At 44.8% G+C, this 22,948-nt stretch overlaps 1 protein-coding gene across 5 annotated transcripts in view; it reads right to left on the bottom strand.

The window, feature by feature from the left end:
• LOC110499447 (BAR/IMD domain-containing adapter protein 2) overlaps window positions 1-22,948 on the bottom strand; it is a 128,558-nt gene that overhangs the window by 47,112 nt on the left and 58,498 nt on the right. For all 5 annotated transcript variants that reach the window (XM_036956303.2, XM_090213106.1, XM_090213104.1 and 2 more), the window contains 3 exons: window positions 7,971-8,032; window positions 5,867-5,938; window positions 3,963-4,100 (listed from right to left, as the gene is read on the bottom strand). In XM_036956303.2, the coding sequence (XP_036812198.1) occupies window positions 3,963-4,100; window positions 5,867-5,938; window positions 7,971-8,032 (272 nt within the window). The remainder of the gene's footprint in view (window positions 1-3,962; window positions 4,101-5,866; window positions 5,939-7,970; window positions 8,033-22,948) is intronic.

Raw genomic sequence — 22,948 nt, 5'->3', positions numbered from 1 at the left:
CCCGAGGAAATCAGTGAGCTGTTACCCGACTTAATGAAACGATGATGGGTGGAAGGAACAAGGCGGCGGCTGAGATGGACTAGCTTTTTCAGAGCCTACACAATACCGAGGCTGGGTTTAAACGCACAGACACACAAATAATTTCTTCAGGTGGGATAATTAAGTCGATCTAATGAACAATCTTTCAGAGAATCATTATAACGAGCTTCACTAGCAGGTAATCCGCTAAACTCTGTCGTCGACCCCCCTTCCTCCCTGGCAAAGAGAAGAGGCCACCAGTCTCAAGTGTCCCTGCCAACCGCTTGTTCCCAGAAGTGCACATGAGGCACAGCAGGGACCGAGATAGGCTACGCAGCTACCCAGCCACGCAACACTCACTCTCTGTAATCACACTCAAGAACCGTTAAGAGGCTGGGAGCACACACACACACACACAGACAGAAGCGTCCATTAATCAGTAAGTGCTGAAGAGAGCAGGCTCAAAGGAGTGTGACTATGGCCCGGAAATGACTTTTTGTGCGTGTCTGCCTGCGTGTGTTTGTGTCTCTGCTGGGAGTGGACCATCAGATCTCCCGTCTGCAACTCGCTGTTAGCTGGGCTTCCTGTTCGTGCCATCAAACCCCTGCAACGTATCCAGACCAGTAGCCCTTCCCAAGTTCTCCCATGTCACCCTGCTCCTCTGCACACTTCATTGGCTTCCAGTCGAAGCTTGCATCCACTACAAGACCATGGTGCTTTGCTATGGAGTACTAAGTGCCCCTCCCTACCTTCAGGCTATGCTCAAACCCTACACCCCAACCCAGGCACTCCGTCGGCCACCACTGGTCTCTTGGCCCTCCCACCCCTACGGGAGGGATGCTCCTGCTAAGCCCAGTCCAAGCTCTTGCTTTCCTGTCACCCCAATGGTGGAACCAGCTTCCTCTCAGAAGCCAGGTCAGCCCCCCCCCCCCCAGAAGCCAGGTCAGCTTCCCCCCCAGAAGCCAGGTCAGCTTCCCCCCCAGAAGCCAGGTCAGCTCCCCTCCCAGAAGCCAGGTCAGCTCCCCCCCCAGAAGCCAGGTCAGCTCCCCCCCCAGAAGCCAGGTCAGCTCCCCCCCCCAGAAGCCAGGTCAGCTCCCCCCCCAGAAGCCAGGTCAGCTCCCCCCCAGAAGCCAGGTCAGCTCCCCCCCCAGAAGCCAGGTCAGCTCCCCCCCCAGAAGCCAGGTCAGCTCCCCCCCCCAGAAGCCAAGTCAGCACCCCCCCCAGAAGCCAGGTCAGCATCCCCCCCAGAAGCCAGGTCAGCACCCCCCCCCAGAAGCCAGGTCAGCACCCCCCCCAGAAGCCAGGTCAGCACCCCCCCCAGAAGCCAGGTCAGCTCCCCCCCCAGAAGCCAGGTCAGCTCCCCCCCAGAAGCCAGGTCAGCACCCACCCCAGAAGCCAGGTCAGCACCCCCCCCCCAGAAGCCAGGTCAGCACCCCCCCCAGAAGCCAGGTCAGCACCCCCCCCCCAGAAGCCAGGTCAGCACCCCCCCAGAAGCCAGGTAAACACCCCCCCCAGAAGCCAGGTCAGCACCCCCCCCCCCAGAAGCCAGGTCAGCACCCCCCCCAGAAGCCAGGTCAACACCCCCCCCAGAAGCCAGGTCAGCACCCCCCCCAGAAGCCAGGTCAGCACCTCTTTCCCCCCAGAAGCCAGGTCAGCACCCCCCCCCCCCCAGAGCCAGGTCAGCACCCCCCCCCCCCCCCCCCCCCCCCAGAAGCCAGGTCAACACCCCCCCCCCAGAAGCCAGGTCAACACCCCCCCCCAGAAGCCAGGTCAACACCCCCCCCCCAGAAGCCAGGTCAGCACCTCTTTCCCCCCTTTACCACCTCTGACTCTGCCCTTTAAGGAAAAAGTGTACTGTCAATGCCTGTGATATGTGGTTGTCCCACCGAGGTTTAAGACGAATGTACTCACTGTAAAGGGCTCTGGATAAGAGAGTGTCTGCTAAATGACTCACATGTCAAATGTAATGTAAAAAAAAAAAAAAAGGTCAGACCACAGGCTTGCCTGCCCACCAAGCGGCCCATGGGAGTCCAATGTTTTTTTTAGGGTGACGCTGTAGAGACGCTGTGGCTTAAAGCACCACGTATCCATTTCCACAATGACTCCTCTTCTAGGTCGGCAACAATTAAATGGTAATTACCTTCCCTCCGGCTGCTTTATGAATAGGAGGACTGCCTCAGATTTGTACCTCGTCAGCTCAGGGATTTGAACTTGCAAGCTTTCGGTTACTAGTCCAACGCTCTAACCACTAGGCTACCCTGCCGCCCTCAATGCCTCAGTGTTTCCCTTGTAGACTGGCCTGCTGAAATTGTTTATTTTCTATTGGTTTAAATAGAATCCTTTGGGCAACAGAGGTTCTGTAGGTCGCTCTGATGGCTTTTGCATTCTGCCAGGAAATTGCAGTCCACACACACACACACACACTCTAACTAAGAGGACTGAGTAGTGGCAGGCAGTGCTCCCATCTCATATTGAAGCTTCAGAACCATAATACAACGTCACAACACATCAGCCTCCACACACCTGCACCTCCAGTGTACTGCGTTGTGTAACCATCGACTCAGTACACCCACCACGTGTCATGGTGCTACCCACTGAAAGGCAGAGGGGCACGGCAACCTGCAAGGGCACATTACACACCTTCTCTGTAACAGCTACCATGGGGGAGGCGCGTATGCCTCTGCAGGACACAATTAGCTGGCCTACATAACACTTCACATCAAATAAACAAATGTTATGCAATGTAGTTGAGGAAGTGGTCAAAGATCAGAATAAAGAGAGTAACCATGGTGATTCAAAGCATTTTGACAAGCTTGAAAAATGCAGTGGAGAAAAAGCAAGATGAACGACTCCCTTATTTCAGTGGACCGGACTTTTATAGGATCTACCCATGGCTGTCCCAACAATCTTACAACATCTCCTTGAGTGAGAGGCTTGAATCTCTGAAGCAGTAATTCAAGGTGACGTTCAGTTTATTTCTCCCCATCGCTGTATCTGTCTCCCTCCCTCCGAGCTTGGTTGTCCGAGGCAAGGCCCACAGTACCCGGGCCCACCCCTCCAGCCAGCAGCAGCACATCACCACCAGTACTAGAGCTAAGAATGACCCACCTCTCAGAACCTTGTATCTGGGAGCTAGTGAGAGATGGGATGGGTCCCTTATTCCCTTGATGATGCTGTTACAGTACCAGTCAAACGTTTGGACACATCTACTCATTCTAGGGTTTTCTGCATTGACAGACCTTCATGTCTTAAAGTAATGATGGACAGACACACCTGTTAATTGAAATGCATTCCAGGTGAATACCTCATGAAGTTGGTTGAGAGAATGCCAAGAGTGTACAAAGCTGTCATCAAGGCAAAGGGTGACCACTTTGAAAAATCTCAAATCTCAAATATATTTTGATTTGTTTAACACTTTAAAAAAAAAGTTACTACATGATTTCATGTTATTTCATAGTTTTGATTTCTTCACGATTATTCTACAATGCATAAAATAGTAAAAATTAAGAAAAACCCTTGAATGAGTAGGCATGTCCAAAGTTGAGACTGGTAGTGTATATATAGATGACTCGGCTAACGTCGGCAAGGTTACAGGTTGAAGGTTACGGAGTTCTTGTAGTAAGTTTTAGTCAACTTCTTCTGCTTCAGTAAAAGGGGCCATAAGAGAGACTTGCTCAGCCTAAATCTCCTCTTGGATTAGATTATCTATCCATCTTCGACACCTGCTGGGCTGTGGCCAATGGGATGATACAGTATTTATCTGGCTCTGGAGTATCACCAGCCACCTTCCCCTACGGTGAACGTTTGACCCACCAGCTGGCATTGTCCATAGGCTGACTGGGGACTCAGTCTGTCGGTTTCGTTCACAGTAGCACGCTAAACGAAACCTGAGGCTCTTTGGAAGCACACACACACACCCCTTATCCCCCCCTCCGAACGCTCACCTGCATCTCCTTGTCTCCGTACTTGGAAGGGTTCTTGCTGCCCTGGCTCTTCCTGCGGAGCTTCTTCAGTTCTGCCTGACACTTCTCCAGACTCTCTCCTTTACTCTTGTGCTCCATCTGGTACTTCTTCAGAGCCGCCTGTAGGTGGGAGTATAGAGTCGGTTTTAACATAGCTTTACAGTCATTGGCTTCCCTAGACTAGTGTTCTACCACAATGGTTAGGTGTTGAGTCCCATTTCAAACCACCTGACCACCTTCTATTCGCTGATTGATGCAATGTGGCATAATGCAGGGGAATGAGTTAGTCTGGCATCATAGGGACTTGGCTGATCTCTCTTCCCCCACCCACCCACACACAGTCTGTCCCCAGTGGCTATAGGACTTATTGTGTTCCAAACCACTGCCTTTGTGTTTCACTCATTCACCTCTGCCAAGAGTTAACGCAATCCTGTGGCCTGGCCTGTCTGCCGGTCGGCCAGCCCTTCACAAAACAATGTTTCCAATATTTTATTTCTGTTTGATGGAAAAACCTAGCTGAGCATGGCTAATTACTTTAGTCGATGCTGAAATAACAGAGCCAAGCAGAGAGAGAAAGGACACAAAAGGGGGAGAGGGAACAGGGGAACATATGGTTTTCTGATCGGCTGCCAGACTGCCAAAGTACGGCCTCAAATGAACTGACGAGGTCAATATGAATTTCAAACAGAGGAAAGCATTATTTTATTACTGACTTTGTTTATGAATATCCAGTACTGAGCCTTTATTTAAGCTTCCCCAATTCCACTACAAAATTATCTTCAATAAATCTCTAGAAATGGGTTTATCCCTTAAATAAAGCTTGAACTACTACTTCTTCTTATTTTCTTCAAATATGTCATAATTCATGATTCGGAAAGTAAGAGAAGAAAGTAATTTGTAACTTTATTGCTGAGTGGTTATGATGAAAACCAGTGGGAAATTAAAAGAAGTGCTCAGAGAGCCGTGGAGTTTGTCTCTAGCGGATGATTTGATGATAAATGTGGATCCGTAGGGAGGCCTAGCTAGCCACCGTGGAATATAATTAGAGCACCTGTCTGTATCAACGCTTTCTAAACGCGGCCCTCCCATCAGAATACACAACCACTGACACAGAATTATATAAAAGGCATTATATAAAACTGAACTAAAAAAAAAATTTGATTGACTCTGCGGTAACGTCATAAGAAAACTGCTAATATAAAGATAATTATAGGTAATAAAAAAAGATATAAGTATTTGTAAAGGGAAGCTCACTTAAACACCTCTGTGTTCTAGTTCAAAGTGAAGGTGAGAAGACATAAAAGGTGTATTCTGAAGGCGATAAACAGGTACTAAACAGGTGATAAACAGGTGATAAACAGGTACTAAACAGGTACTAAACAGGTACTAAACAGGTACTAAACAGGTACTAAACAGGTACTAAACAGGTGTTAAACAGGTGTTAAACAGGTGTTAAACAGGTACTAAACAGGTACTAAACAGGTGTTAAACAGGTACTAAACAGGTACTAAACAGGTACTAAACAGGTGTTAAACAGGTACTAAACAGGTGTTAAACAGGTACTAAACAGGTGTTAAACAGGTACTAAACAGGTGTTATAATATAATATAATTAACCAAAAATCTAGCTTTGTGTACAAAATCAACAGTAAAAGACGGAAAAATTAAACTTAAGTGCGGGAAGCATAGAAATCGCACAGATAGAACAAATCTACTGCTTCTTAGACTAGCGTTCAATTAGACTGACAAATCTATAACTCAGATTTCTATGCGAATTTGATCTGGCCCTAAAATGAGGTTTGTCTCGGACAACAACAAAACGGTGTGCTATTGGGGGGGTACACTGGAGGACTGCGGTTGCGAAACCACTGGTCTAAGGACACTAACATTCAGGTAGCGTGCATCCAGCTCCACCTTCTTCTCCAGCTCGGTTAGAAGCTCATTGTGGAACGACTTCAGCTAGAAGGAAAGAGAGGACCACAAAGAGTTAATGATCACATAAGATATACTCACACGTCATAACAACAGGCAGGAAGGAGTACAACTTGCCTCAGGATGTACTTTCTCAAAAACTGCCAAACCAGACTTGTTTGCTTAAACAAAAACACACCCTACTATTTTGGATGCTGTCGGTGTTGTGGTGTCAACATGACTTGATGAGCCAAGATTGTCTTGATATCGGACCAGGCCCAAAGGACTAGGGAAAGTTGTATAGTACCAGTATGTGAATTATGTCTAACTTCATGCCAGTATTGAGATTGTGTGTGTTGTAAGGAAGTACATGTTCACAATTGACTTTAGCATGTATGGAGACAAAGAGCAGTCCCACACCAGGCAGTACTGAAATGTCACAAAACAAACAACCAAATCAAAGGTAAAACATCCCAAATGAACACACGCTAAGACGATAGCTTCAGATCACTGAGGGAGTCCTCACACACTGGCTCTGATGAATAAAAAATAAAAAACAAGGCAGGCCCCTACAGTCTGCCTTGGAGTGCACTACATTTGACCAGAGCATATGGGCTCTGGTAGTAGTAGACTTCATAGGGAATAGGGTGCCATCTGGGACTAAAACAGTATCAAAGTCGCTAGGTTTGTTTTCTTCCCTTATCGTCCTAGTTAGTAGCGCCAAGTCTCGAGCAGTAATATTTTCTTAACTTCTATCGGTTGGCTGTGTGCTGAAAGAGCAGGAACAGGCGAGATGTGAGAATATGTTCAAACAATAGTTAAAAGGCCAGTAGTTGATTGTTTGTGTGTGTGTGTGTGTGTGTGTGTGTGTGTGTGTGTGTGTGTGTGTGTGTGTGTGTGTGTGTGTGTGTGTGTACAGTAGCGCTCTGTTCTATGTTGGTCTGACATAAGCTCTGAATGTCCTCTCCCGTTCCTCTGAAATAAACAATGAATAACGAAGCTTCATTTGACATCTTTCTGAGTGAGGACCCGTCCTTTAGTTCCTCTGGACGGAACGCTCAGAGGCGGTCGTGTGTGAGACAGGTGCTTCGGAGGTGGTTGTGGGTAGTCAGTGACAGTAGCTCAAATGACACGGAATTACAAGCTTTTTCACAGTCTCTATATTTTTCCGGCGTCGATTGGGTGAGATGCTGGAGCAGCTTCATCATCCTTCTCTATGCAGCGATTTCAGTACCAACAGAAATTATATTTTAATTCCATAAATGTTTATTTGTATTAGGATATTGAATTTGAATTTAGTAATTAAATTCATGAAATGAATTTGTATTTCATAGTTTGAAACGACATAGACTTTATATTGCATTCAGACTTATTGATGTGGGGCTATTCAAAAAGATTCTTATGGGGGACAAACTGTTTTTTTTTGGTGACATTCCCTTCTAATGTGTCTACGGGCAGTGTGGTCAGCATGTAACTGGTCCTGCCACACGGGCAGTGTGGTCAGCATGTAGCTGGTCCTGTAACACGGGCAGTGTGGTCAGCATGTAACTGGTCCTGCAACACGGGCAGTGTGGTCAGCATGTAACTGGACCTGCGCAGCCTGTGATCATCATAGATAAATAAATAAATAGATCATAGATAATAAATTCAACATGACACTTCAGAAACTGCCAGTAGCTTGGGTTTACCTCTCCTGGCTGGCAAAGTGCCAGGATGATGTCTCTGGTTTTGAGTCTGAATTTAAAGAACTACATTTGAAAACTGAAATTGAATGCATCTGAAAAGTTGAATATGAGAAACTTTGATAAACTTCAAATGACAGTTTTTAAACTTGATACACAGACAATGAATGCAATATCTACAATATTGAAATTAAATATATGCATGTTTCATTTGAATATTCAATCAAACTGAAATAGAATTTTAAATGCAATAATAATAATAATAATAATAATAATAATAATAATAAATGAAACAAGTTCAATTTATGAATTCAATGATTACATTTGTGCATTACAAATTATATATATATAAAATTCTAATTCAATATCCTAATACAAAGTCATCCAGTTCTCCTCACCATATCTTCAAGCTGTATCTGGATCTGCCTGTGGACCTCAGCCATCTGAAACAGCACATCCCCTAAAGAGAAGACCGGGAGGGAAAGAAAGAGAATTCTACTAACTCTTCCAAGGTGTCACTGAAAGCTACATCAACGTGCAAACAAGACCATGCAGCCAAACAAAAAACACAGAAGACTGGTGGAGGGAGGGAGACGAGGGAGGAGGAGGAGGAGGAGGAGGGAGGAGGAAGAGGAGGAGGAGGAGGAGGAGGAATAATGAACAGGATGGAACGTCAGTCAAGTCACGAGCAAAACAGAACTGAAAAAAACACTGAAAAAGAGTAGAACAAGAAGACAACAGAAACAGAGCATGTAAATCAAAGTATCAATGATAATATTAGCTTTATATTAATAGTATTGAGAATATACAAATACTGCATATGAGATATAAATAAAAATTAGTTCCACACAGGAATTAGTCAATATTTTATACTAAGAGAGAAAGAGAGTGCTCTGCACTAAATAAAACACAGAAATACTCCAAACAAAAAGCAGAACCAAGAGAAAAGCCTAAAAACAAAAAGATAAGAGAGAATAAAAAAGGTGATTCATGCAGCCAGGGAGATTAAATGCGTTCGTTTTAAGATACCTACATGCTGCCTCTTCTGAATATGCAATGCATTGTAAAAAAAAAAAGGAACAAAAATATATAGTTTGAGCGACAGACGGATAGAAGAGACCTGGAGAGACAGACAGATCAAACTACCCCAGAGAGACAGACAGATCAAACTACCCCAGAGAAGAGACCTGGAGAGACAGACAGATCAAACTACCTCAGAGAAGAGACCTGGAGAGACAGACAGATCAAACTACCCCAGAGAAGAGACCTGTTTCCAAATAGGTTCCCCAGATATAGGAATGAAACACACGATGGGTTACACACCACACACACACACAATGACTTATTGGAATTAATTGACTATCCACTTGTCAATTAAAAAGGAGTAATATCTAACCTCATCCTGCTCGCTGTGTGTAGTACGCTGCCCTGAACCATTTTATGATGTCTGTGGTCACTCAAGAGTCTTTCACAGGTCAGTAACTGGGGTTATGAAACAGGTGGGGAAGGAGAGGAGGTGAGGGTAGAACCAAGGGGATAGGTTGATACTTCCTATAGAACTAAGGGGAACATTCTAGAAGGGTCTTTCTTTAATGACATCACAGCATAAAGAGGCTTATCAGGAAGTGCTAAGGTAATCAAGCTGACTAAGTGAAAAGGGGATGTGGGAGAAGGGAAGGATGGGAACCTTCCAACAAGGCCTGGACCGGATTCAGGTGTTAAAATCCACAGAAACAGCATGCAAAACTGGTAAAAGTACACAAAAATGGTAGGAGATTATTTGGGAAGCGATTACATTGTTAGCTGCACAGTACACACACTTAATCTTTAACCAACCAGCCACACACAGACGTACACACACACACACACACACACAGATGGGGACACACAGAGGCATAGCCAGTACAGTACAATCCCCCTAACAAAAGGACAGTGAAAGTCCTACAGAGGCCTGCCTCCCTCCCCTCAATCCATACAGAATGCCTATGAAAGCCAGGGTAGGTACATAGCAGTGGTTATTCCACTGCCTGAGGCTGGACACAGTGAGGTAGATAAATATGTCATCGTCAGCTTCCAACCTCAGTCTGGTTTTGGCTGGCTTCCAAAGCACTCTCCATCTCATCAAATCGATGAAGAACCCCTGGCCTCGCTGTCGAGGGGAATATGACAATGTATCTCAATATGTCTCCACTGAATCGACACATTTACTGAACTCAATCAGTGAGCAACATAGCACAACATTTTTCCATATTGGACACGCACAAATACACAAAGTGCACACACACACACACACACACACACAACACCCTGTAAATCAGCACCATTTATAGGTCGGGTTCCATGCCAAGGAGGACAGTGCTGATTCATCACACTGAGACCACCAGAAGATCACACTGTCCACCCACCACCCTCCTTCCTCCACCCACCACCCACCTTCCTCCACCCACCTTCCTCCTCCACCCACCTCCACCCACCACCCTCCACCCACCACCCTCCTTCCTCCACCACCCTCCTTCCTCCACCACCCTCCTTCCTCCACCACCTTCCTCCTCCACCCACCACCTACCTTCCTCCACCCTCCTCCACCCACCACCCTCCTTCCTCCACCACCCTCCTTCCTCCACCACCCTCCTTCCTCCACCCACCATGCTAATACCACTGTCCATCCATCAAACACCTTCCTCCTCCTCCTCCTACCATGCTAATACCACTGTCCATCCATCAACCACCGTCCTCCTCCTCCTACCATGCTAATACCACTGTCCATCCATCAACCACCTTCCTCCTCCACCCACCATGCTAATACCACTGTCCATCCATCAACCACCTTCCTCCTCCTCCCACCACGCTAATACCACTGTCCATCCATCAACCACCTTCCTCCACCCACCATGCTAATACCACTGTCCATCCATCAACCACCTTCCTCCTCCACCCACCATGCTAATACCACTGTCCATCCATCAACCACCTTCCTCCTCCTCCCACCACGCTAATACCACTGTCCATCCATCAACCACCTTCCTCCTCTTCCTCCTCCTCCCACCATGCTAATACCACTGTCCATCCATCAACCACCTTCCTCCTCCTCCTCTTCCTCCTCCACCCACCATGCTAATACCACTGTCCATCCAACCACCTTCCTCCTCCTCCCACCACACTAATACCACTGTCAATCCATCAACCACCTTCCTCCTCTTCCTCCTCCTCCCACCATGCTAATACCACTGTCCATCCATCAACCACCTTCCTCCTCCTCCTCTTCCTCCTCCACCCACCATGCTAATATCACTGTCCATCCAACCACCTTCCTCCTCCTCCTACCACGCTAATACCACTGTCCATCCATCAACCACCTTCCTCCTCCTCCCACCACGCTAATACCACTGTCCATCCATCAACCACCTTCCTCCTCCTCCTCCTCCTCCCACCATGCTAATACCACTGTCCGTCCATCCATCAACCACCTTCCTCCTCCTCCTCCTCCTCCTCTTCCTCCCACCATGCTAATACCACTGTCCATCCATAAAACACCTTCCTCCTCCCACCATGCTAATACCACTGTTCATCCATCAACCACCTTCCTCCTCTTCCTCCCACCATGCTAATACCACTGTCCATCCATCAACCACCTTCCTCCTCCTCCTCCCACCATGCTAATACCACTGTTCATCCATCAACCACCTTCCTCCTCTTCCTCCCACCATGCTAATACCACTGTCCATCCATCAACCACCTTCCTCCTCCTCCTCCCACCATGCTAATACCACTGTCCATCCATCAACCACCTTCCTCCTCCCACCATGCTAATACCACTGTTCATCCATCAACCACCTTCCTCCTCTTCCTCCCACCATGCTAATACCACTGTCCATCCATCAACCACCTTCCTCCTCCTCCTCCCACCATGCTAATACCACTGTCCATCCATCAACCACCGTCCTCCTCCTCCCACCATGCTAATACCACTGTTCATCCATCAACCACCTTCCTCCTCTTCCTCCCACCATGCTAATACCACTGTCCATCCATCAACCACCTTCCTCCTCCTCCACCCACCATGCTAATACCACTGTCCATCCATCAACCACCTTCCTCCTCCTCCTCCCACCACGCTAATACCACTGTCCATCCATCAACCACCTTCCTCCTCCTCCTCCCACCATGCTAATACCACTGTCCATCCATCAACCACCTTCCTCCTCCTCCTCCCACCATGCTAATACCACTGTCCATCCATCAACCACCTTCCTCCTCCTCCCACCACGCTAATACCACTGTCCATCCATCAACCACCTTCCTCCTCCTCCCACCATGCTAATACCACTGTCCATCCATCAACCACCTTCCTCCTCCACCCACCATGCTAATACCACTGTCCATCCATCAACCACCGTCCTCCTCCTCCTACCATGCTAATACCACTGTTCATCCATCAACCACCTTCCTCCTCCTCCTCCTCCTCTTCCTCCCACCATGCTAATACCACTGTCCATCCATAAACCACCTTCCTCCACCCACCATGCTAATACCACTGTCCATCCATCAACCACCTTCCTCCTCTTCCTCCCACCATGCTAATACCACTTTCCATCCATCAACCACCTTCCTCCTCTTCCTCCCATGCTAATACCACTGTCCATCCATCAACCACCGTCCTCCTCCACCCACCATGCTAATACCACTGTCCATCCATCAACCACCGTCCTCCTCCACCCACCATGCTAATACCACTGTCCATCCATCAACCACCGTCCTCCTCCTCCTACCATGCTAATACCACTGTCCATCCATCAACCACCGTCCTCCTCCTCCTACCATGCTAATACCACTGTCCATCCATCAACCACCGTCCTCCTCCACCCACCATGCTAATACCACTGTCCATCCATCAACCACCTTCCTCCTCCACCCACCATGCTAATACCACTGTTCATCCATCAACCACCTTCCTCCTCCTCCTCCTCTTCCTCCCACCATGCTAATACCACTGTCCATCCATCAACCACCTTCCTCCTCCTCCTCCTACCATGCTAATACCACTGTCCATCCATCAACCACCGTCCTCCTCCTCCTCCCACCATGCTAATACCACTGTTCATCCATCAACCACCTTCCTCCTCCTCCTCCTCTTCCTCCCACCATGCTAATACCACTGTCCATCCATCAACCACCTTCCTCCTCCTCCTCCTACCATGCTAATACCACTGTCCATCCATCAACCACCTTCCTCCTCCTACCACGCTAATACCACTGTCCATCCATCAACCACCTTCCTCCTCCACCCACCATGCTAATACCACTGTCCATCCATCAACCACCTTCCTCCTCCACCCACCATGCTAATACCACTGTCCATCTAGGGATAAAATAGAGCGACACGATTAACTAGATTAGTGGGCGGGAACAAAATGAAGGGGAGGTAGGATATAACAGCACCATGCTTTGAACAATGTGACTACATCACATGAAGATGACTGTGTGTGTGTGTGTGTGTGTGTGTGTGTGTGTGTGTGTGTGTGTGTGTGTGTGTTCAAGCAGATGCTGTGCGAAGTAGTGGTGCTGCTGCACACCCTGAAAAATCTGAATAATGTTTATTAATTAATTATTATTTTTATTTCACAAAAGTAGTGCCCTGGGCTTTTACAAGTATTATCAGACCGATTATAGATGTCTGCAGTATGTGCAAAAACATTTTCAGCATCTCCAATTTGGCAAAACAATTAATGGACAAAAAATACAAAACATCCACATCAAATTAAATATTTTTCTCGATCAAATAACAGAAAATATGACCATCCTTACAAACCACTTCATGGAAAATGTACTGTACATAGGCCAGTCATCTTGGTTTGTACCTGTAGACCTTCATCACCCTGAAGAAAGCAATGACCAATCCAGTAATTGAATACATTCAGCCATCAAGCGGTTTGTGATGATGTGGCTCATTTGGTAGAGTATGATGCTTGCAATGCCAGGGTTGTGGGTTTGATTCCCACAGGAAGACCAGTATGAAACATGTACTCACTCACTACTGTAAGTCGCTCTGGACGAGAGCGTCTACTAAAATGGAAAAGGAATGAATAGACCATTTCAATTTTTCATTGAAATAAAGTTGCATTTGCAAAATATTTCAAGAAAACGGGAAAACATATCAAGCAAATATGTTTTATATTCCACAATTATTATCAGATTAACTTCTTTTGTAGAGATAATTAATTAACAGACTGAAGTTACAAATGCTGGTCAACACTCAAATAAAAATAATGTTTCTTCCTAAAAGCAGTGCACCGGGCCTTTACTAGTCCTGGTTTAACAGACCGATATAGACGTCTTCAGCGCGGGCATTTCTTTCTCTGCACCCCCTCAGCAAACAATAAATACAATCACAGCACCCCAAAAACTACTTCCCGCAGCTATGTACCTGTTTGTGAATGTCTAATCTCATGCTACTCCATCCTGACATCTGAAATATTGGTCTTCCTTGTTTCTCTCTCCTGTCCCAGCAGGGAACCTAAGCTTCTTAACCATAATCAGCCCAGATAACAACATCTGAAGCTTAGAGAGACTAAAGCGTATTGTTATGTGGTCTTAGTGGAGCCCCATCTTTAAAAAAAAAATAGACAATTAATTAACACGATTAATGCCCCCAGCTGCTTTGTCTTGGCCTCTCAGGGCTTGTGGTCCCAAATTGCATCTTATTTCCTATATAATGCAAAACTTTTGACCAGGGCCATCCAAGACCTCTACACTGAGTATACAAAACATTAAGAACACCTTCCTAATATTGCGTTGTACCCCCTCCCCTCTCCTTTTACCCTCAGAACAGCCTCAGTTCCACAGGGATTCTGGCCCATGTCGACTCCAATACTTCCCACAGTTGTGTCAAGTTGGCTGGATGTCTTTTGGGTGGTGGAACATTCTTGATACACACAGGAAACTGTTGAGCATGAAAAACCCAGCAGCGTTGCAGTTCTTGACACAAACCGGTGCGCCTGGCATCTACTACCATACCCCATTCAAAAGGCACTTAAAATATTGTGTCTTTCCCATTCACCTTCTGAATGGAACACGAACACAATCCATTTCTCAATTGTCTATTTAACCCGTCTCCTCCCCTTCATCTACACTGATAGAAGTGGATTTACCACTTTAAAAAAAATCATTCACCTGGAATGACCCGGTCAGTCTATGTCATGGAAAGAGCAGGTGTTCTTAATGTTTTGTAGACTCCGTGTATACCAGGTGGTGTCAAAGGAAAGGAAATCATAAAAGACTCCAGCCACCAAAGACAGATGTTCTCTCTGCTTCCGCACAGCAGGCGGTACCGGTGCATCAAGTCTGACACCAACAGGCTCCTGAAACGCTTCTATCCCCAAAACCATATGACTGCTAAATAGCTAACTATACTGAACACAAATATAAACCCAACATGTAAAGTGTTGGTCCCATGTTTCATGAACTGAAATAAAAGATCCAAGAAATGTCCCATACGCACAAAAAAAAAAGCTTATTTCTCTCAAATGCTGTGCACAAATTTGTTTACATCCCTGTTAGTGAGGATTTCTCCTCCTGACTGACAGGTATGGCATATCAAGAAGCTGATTAAACAGCATGATCATTACACAGGTGCACCTTGTGCGGGGTACAATAAAAAGGCCACTAAAATGTGCAGTTGTCACAGAACACAATTCAGATGTCTCAAGTTGAGGGAGCTTGCAATTGGCACGAGAAAGAGAGAAACAAAACAACAACAACGATCATCCATCAGCCAATGTTTCATGCTTTTTGAATCAGCAAATGAAATGTATAGAACAGAACTACTCATATCTCCGTCGTAGTAGAGCTGTTGCCAGCTAATTTAATATTACATTTGTCATAAGCCACCTCCAACGTCATTTTAGAGAATTTGGCAGTAGGTCCAACTGGCCACACAACAGCAGACGAAGTGTAACCAAGCCAGCCCAGGACCTCCACATCCAGCTTCTTCACCTGCGGGATCGTCTGAGACCAGCCACCCTGACAGCTGATGAAACTGAGGAGTATTTCTGTCTGTATTCTGATTGGCTGGGTCTGGCTATCCAGTGGGTGAGCTTGGCTCCCAAGTGGGTGGACCTATGCCCTCCCAGGCCCACGCATGGCTGCACCCCTGCCCAGTCATGTGAAATCCATAGATTAGAGATTTAATTTCAATTGACTGGTTCCCTTATATGAACTGTAACTTAGTAAAATATTTCAAATTGTTGCATGTTCTGTTTATATTTTTGTTCCGTTTAAATGGTCCTTGTAGCCATTTTGTTAGCCATCTGAGTTGACCCTTGTATTTACATTTTTCCACTGTCTCTATGCACACTCTTCAAGGCCCAACACACACAAACACACACACACATATATCCTGATACCTAGTCACCTTAACCCGATACATATTCCCCCATCACACCAGTATCCCTGCACATTGTAGATAAGGTATTGAAACTGTCCCTGTATATAGTATGGTGTTGAACTGACCCAGTATGGTATTGAACTGACCCAGGATATGGTATTTAACTGACCCTGTATATAGTATGGTATTGAACTGACCCAGTATGGTATTGAACTGACCCAGTATGGTATTGAACTGACACAGTATATGGTATTGAACTGACCCAGTATATAGTATGGTATTGAACTGACCCAGTATATAGTATGGTATTGAACTGACACAGTATATGGTATTGAACTGACCCAGTATATAGTATGGTATTGAACTGACCCAGGATATAGTATGGTATTGAACTGACCCAGTATATAGTATGGTATTGAACTGACCCAGTATATAGTATGGTATTGAACTGACCCAGGATATAGTATGGTGTTGAACTGACCCAGGATATGGTATTGAACTGATCCTGTATATAGTATGGTATTGAACTGACCCAGTATATAGTATGGTATTGAACTGACCCAGGATATAGTATGGTGTTGAACTGACCCAGGATATGGTATTGAACTGATCCTGTATATAGTATGGTATTGAACTGACCCAGTATATAGTATGGTATTGAACTGACCCTGTATATAGTATGGTGTTGAACTGACCCAGTATGGTATTGAACTGACCCAGGATATGGTATTTAACTGACCCTGTATATGGTATTGAACTGACCCAGTATGGTATTGAACTGACCCAGTATGGTATTGAACTGACCCAGTATGGTATTGAACTGACACAGTATATGGTATTGAACTGACCCAGTATATAGTATGGTATTGAACTGACCCAGTATATAGTATGGTATTGAACTGACACAGTATATGGTATTGAACTGACCCAGTATATAGTATGGTATTGAACTGACCCAGGATATAGTATGGTATTGAACTGACCCAGTATATAGTATGGTATTGAACTGACCCAGGATATAGTATGGTGTTGAACTGACCCAGGATATGGTATTGAACTGATCCTGTATATAGTATGGTATTGAACTGACCCAGGATATGGTATGGTATTGAACTGACCCTGTATATAGTATGGTGTTGAACTGACCCAGTATATAGTATGGTATTGAACTGACCCTGTATATAGTATGGTATTGAACTGACCCAGTATGGTATTGAACTGACCCAGTATATAGTATGGTATTGAACTGACCCTGTATATAGTATGGTATTGAACTGACCCAGTATGGTATTGAACTGACCCAGTATATAGTATGGTATTGAACTGACCCAGTATATAGTATGGTATTGAACTGACCCTGTATATAGTATGGTGTTGAACTGACCCAGTATGGTATTGAACTGACCCAGTATATAGTATGGTATTGAACTGACCCAGTATATAGTATGGTATTGAACTGACACAGTATATGGTATTGAACTGACCCAGTATATAGTATGGTATTGAACTGACCCAGGATATAGTATGGTATTGAACTGACCCAGTATATAGTATGGTATTGAACTGACCCAGTATATAGTATGGTATTGAACTGACCCAGGATATAGTATGGTGTTGAACTGACCCAGGATATGGTATTGAACTGATCCTGTATATAGTATGGTATTGAACTGACCCAGTATATAGTATGGTATTGAACTGACCCAGGATATAGTATGGTGTTGAACTGACCCAGGATATGGTATTGAACTGATCCTGTATATAGTATGGTATTGAACTGACCCAGTATATAGTATGGTATTGAACTGACCCTGTATATAGTATGGTGTTGAACTGACCCAGTATGGTATTGAACTGACCCAGGATATGGTATTTAACTGACCCTGTATATGGTATTGAACTGACCCAGTATGGTATTGAACTGACCCAGTATGGTATTGAACTGACCCAGTATGGTATTGAACTGACACAGTATATGGTATTGAACTGACCCAGTATATAGTATGGTATTGAACTGACCCAGTATATAGTATGGTATTGAACTGACACAGTATATGGTATTGAACTGACCCAGTATATAGTATGGTATTGAACTGACCCAGGATATAGTATGGTATTGAACTGACCCAGTATATAGTATGGTATTGAACTGACCCAGGATATAGTATGGTGTTGAACTGACCCAGGATATGGTATTGAACTGATCCTGTATATAGTATGGTATTGAACTGACCCAGGATATGGTATGGTATTGAACTGACCCTGTATATAGTATGGTGTTGAACTGACCCAGTATATAGTATGGTATTGAACTGACCCTGTATATAGTATGGTATTGAACTGACCCAGTATGGTATTGAACTGACCCAGTATATAGTATGGTATTGAACTGACCCTGTATATAGTATGGTATTGAACTGACCCAGTATGGTATTGAACTGACCCAGTATATAGTATGGTATTGAACTGACCCAGTATATAGTATGGTATTGAACTGACCCTGTATATAGTATGGTGTTGAACTGACCCAGTATGGTATTGAACTGACCCAGTATATAGTATGGTATTGAACTGACCCTGTATATAGTATGGTATTGAACTGACCCAGTATATAGTATGGTATTGAACTGACCCAGTATATAGTATGGTGTTGAACTGACCCTGTATATAGTATGGTATTGAACTGACCCAGTATATGGTATTGAACTGACCCAGTATATAGTATGGTATTGAACTGACCCAGTATATAGTATGGTATTGAACTGACCCAGTATATAGTATGGTATTGAACTGACCCAGTATATAGTATGGTATTGAACTGACCCAGTATATAGTATGATGTTGAACTGACCCAGGATATGGTATTTAACTGACCCTGTATATAGTATGGTATTGAACTGACCCAGTATATAGTATGGTATTGAACTGACCCAGTATATAGTATGATGTTGAACTGACCCAGGATATAGTATGGTGTTGAACTGACCCAGGATATGGTATTTAACTGACCCTGTATATAGTATGGTATTGAACTGACCCTGTATATAGTATGGTATTGAACTGACCCAGTATATAGTATGGTATTGAACTGACCCAGTATATAGTATGGTATTGAACTGACCCAGTATATAGTATGGTATTGAACTGACCCAGTATATAGTATGGTATTGAACTGACCCAGTATATAGTATGGTATTGAACTGACCCAGTATATAGTATGGTATTGAACTGACCCAGTATATAGTATGATGTTGAACTGACCCAGGATATAGTATGGTGTTGAACTGACCCAGGATATGGTATTTAACTGACCCTGTATATAGTATGGTATTGAACTGACCCAGTATATGGTGTTGAACTGATCCAGTATATGGTATGGTGTTGAACTGACCCTGTATATAGTAATGGTGTTGAACTGACCCAGTATATAGTAATGGTGTTGAACTGACCCTGTATATAGTAATGGTGTTGAACTGACCCAGTATATAGTAATGGTATTGAACTGACCCTGTATATAGTAATGGTGTTGAACTGACCCAGTATATAGTAATGGTGTTGAACTGACCCAGTATATAGTAATGGTGTTGAACTGATCCAGTATATAGTAATGGTGTTGAACTGACCCTGTATATAGTAATGGTATTGAACTGACCCTGTATATAGTATGGTATTGAACTGACCCTGTATATAGTAATGGTGTTGAACTGACCCAGTATATAGTATGGTATTGAACTGACCCTGTATATAGTAATGGTGTTGAACTGACCCTGTATATAGTAATGGTATTGAACTGACCCTGTATATAGTAATGGTATTGAACTGACTCTGTATATAGTATGGTGTTGAACTGACCCAGTATATAGTATGATGTTGAACTTTGTTCTACCTCATGCTATTTTTAGTTCTACATTGATATCTGCGTTGTTGGGTTTAACGCTTGCAAGAAAGGCATTTCACTGTACTTGTGCACTGGGCTCCCCGAGTGGCGCAGCGGTCTAAGGCACTGCATCAGAGTGCAAGAGGCGTCACTACAATCCCTGGTTCGAATCCAGGCTGTATCACATCAGGCTGTGATTGGGAGTCCCATAGGGCGGCGCACAATTGACCCAGCATCGTACGGGTTTGGCCGGTGTAGGCTGTCATTGTAAATAAGAATTTGTTCTTAACTGACTTGCCTAGTTAAATAAAGGCTCAAACATAGGCATCTGGTAAAAAGTAGGTGCACTGTACAGGGATTAGGTCATTTGTCTTGTCCACTGCGATCGATTAGATTCTTAAGATGTCCCCTCAAGAGCCTAGTAAATCACAAAAATCATATTTGTTGTTTTCTTCTATTTTCCCCTTCAAACAAGATGCAAATTGGCTTCTAGGGGGTCGTGGAGCGGTTTGTCGAGTGAAAAATATAATTAGAGAAAGAAAAAAAGTGTTTGTGTATTTAGAAGAATACACACAAATAACTGTTTATAAATGCGAACGACAAAATACCATCTCTGGAGAAAAGGATGGACGCAGTTCAGGGCTCAGGAGTCGGTGTCTTGAAAAACTAGACTATTAGAATAACTCGAATATTTTGTTGTCGTTTAACGCTCTATAAACTTTTACCTCTGCATCAAAAACAGGAAAAGGTTACTAGCCCGGGGAGAGAAGACAGGATGTATAACCTAATACCAGAGCCTAGTGTTTTTCCCTAGACAGGATGTATAACCTAATACCAGAGCCTAGTGTTCTTCCCTAGACAGGATGTATAACCTAATACTAGAGCCTAGTGTGTTCTTCACCTAGACAGGATGTATAACCTAATACCAGAGCCTAGTGTTCTTCCCTAGACAGGATGTATAACTTAATACTAGGGCCTAGTGTGTTTCCTAGACAGGACAAATAACCTAAAAGTAGAGTCTAGTGTTGTTCCTAGCAGTAGTGACTGAACACACAGTAGGCCTAGCATATCATTGCCAGGCATGAAACACACACACACACACACACACAGAGTTCCAGACGCTGGTTCTAGTCCCACAGAGCGAAACCCAGAGACATTAGTAAGTTGTGTGTTACCCTCCCCTCTTGGTCACGGAGTATTGTTGTTAAGGATTATGTTTGTGGCTCAGCCCAGTCCAAGCTCTTCTCTGTCCTGGAACCTCACATGGTGGAAAGCGCTTCCCCCTGGCACTAGGACACCAGATCCCTGCCCGTCACTTTTGTGAACTAACACTCACACTGGAGTTCTCCCCAAAAACACTGGCTTTGCTGATAGCTACTCTATTGAGAAAAACAAGTACTTACCATACCTGAGATGTGGTTGTCTCACCTAGCTATCTTAAGATGAATGCACTAACTGTAAACTGCTCTGGATAAGAGCATCTGCTAAATGACTACAATGTAAAATGTTAGCTAATTGTCAAATTGGGGAAACTGAGAATGAGTGTCTGAGATGAGACCGAGAGAAAAGAGTCAGAAATGTCTGTGACAGTGAGGTAACAGTTAGAGTCACACCAAGAGCTGGGTGAGAATGAGAGTAAATCTCAGAGAGGACAGGCTGATGTGAAAGACTCAGCGTCACACAAATAACCGACCTCCCAGAGAAAACTCAGGGTCACAGATAACTGAACTCTCAGAGAAAACTCAGGGTCTACTCAGAATGAGGGAAAAGCAGTGTAAAGTAAGGTTGGTGCAGGAGTGGGTACATGGTGCTCTTAAATAGCTCGTAATTGGTTTTTATGTGATTCAGAACAGAGGTCGGTCATTGCGTCCTTTCCTCTTCACTGGTTGGCATGGAGGGGTGTGTGTGTGTGTGTGTGTGTGTGTGTGTGTGTGTAAAATACACACACACATACATACATACATACCAGTGGTATAGTACCACAGAGCCCAGTAGTCACCATTAACAGGTTCATTAAGTCACTATCTGGCAGAGTAGCACCAGTACTAAGGACAGGTGGCATACCAGCTCAAGGACATATTTGACAAAGTCCAGCAGGCTGTTGAAAGCATATTGACACAGCATCACTTACTGCTGCAGTGGAAGAAAAAAAATTACAGAACAAAAATCGGCAAAGCTTGTGGATTTCACACATACCAGCTATGAAGCACAGATAAGCTGTGAATTCTCTCCCTCCCTCCCAGTCTTACAAAACAAAAAAAATGACTGAAAAATGTTCAGCTTACAAACATGAGTATATGAGTTTCACAGACTGACGGCAGAGAAGGGTTGAGAGAACGCTACCAGAGAAACAGGTGTGTGTTAGTGCTGTGTCTTTGATTAAAAAACTAAAGACAGCCGAGTACCCTCAGAGAGCTGTGATCAGAGAGCCCAGGTCTGAGGTGCTCTCCACCTCTCCCTCTACCTCTACCTCTACCTCTCTCTCTCTCTACCTCTCCCTCTCCCTCTACCTCTCCCTCTCCCTACCTCTCCCTCTCTCTACCTCTCCCTCTCTCTACCTCTCCCTCTCTCTACCTCTCCCTCTCTCTACCTCTACCTCTCTCTACCTCTACCTCTCTCTACCTCTACCTCTCTCTACCTCTACCTCTCTCTACCTCTACCTCTCCACCCCTCTCTCTCCACCCCTCTCTCTCCACCCCTCTCTCTCCACCCCTCTCTCTCCACCCCTCTCTCTCTCCACCCCTCTCTCTCCACCCCTCTCTCTCCACCCCTCTCTCTCCAGTGTGATTCGTCCCAAATGGAACCCGATTCCCTATGGGCCTTAGTCAGAAGTAGTGCAACGTAGAGGTTAAAGGTCATTTGTTAGGCAGCCTTAAAGCAACAGAGCCAAGGGCATAGAGCTGAAATCCATTATGCTATCAGAAATACAAGAACATGATGTCATCACAGGCAGAATAATTAGTTATCTACTGAGAGCAAGAGACCAGGTGTTTGTGATGATGTTTGGAAGGGGAAGAGACTCTCGCTGGCGCTGCAGTTTCCTCATACACACTGAGCGTCTCCAGATGAAACTCAGAAACCGGGTCACCTAGGGGTCAACTGTTTCTCCCTTACTT

Source organism: Oncorhynchus mykiss, chromosome 20, assembly GCF_057628025.1.
Source record: "Oncorhynchus mykiss isolate SJ-2025 chromosome 20, ASM5762802v1, whole genome shotgun sequence".
Lineage (NCBI taxonomy): Eukaryota > Metazoa > Chordata > Actinopteri > Salmoniformes > Salmonidae > Oncorhynchus > Oncorhynchus mykiss.
This window is presented reverse-complemented; position numbering and strand designations above follow the sequence as displayed.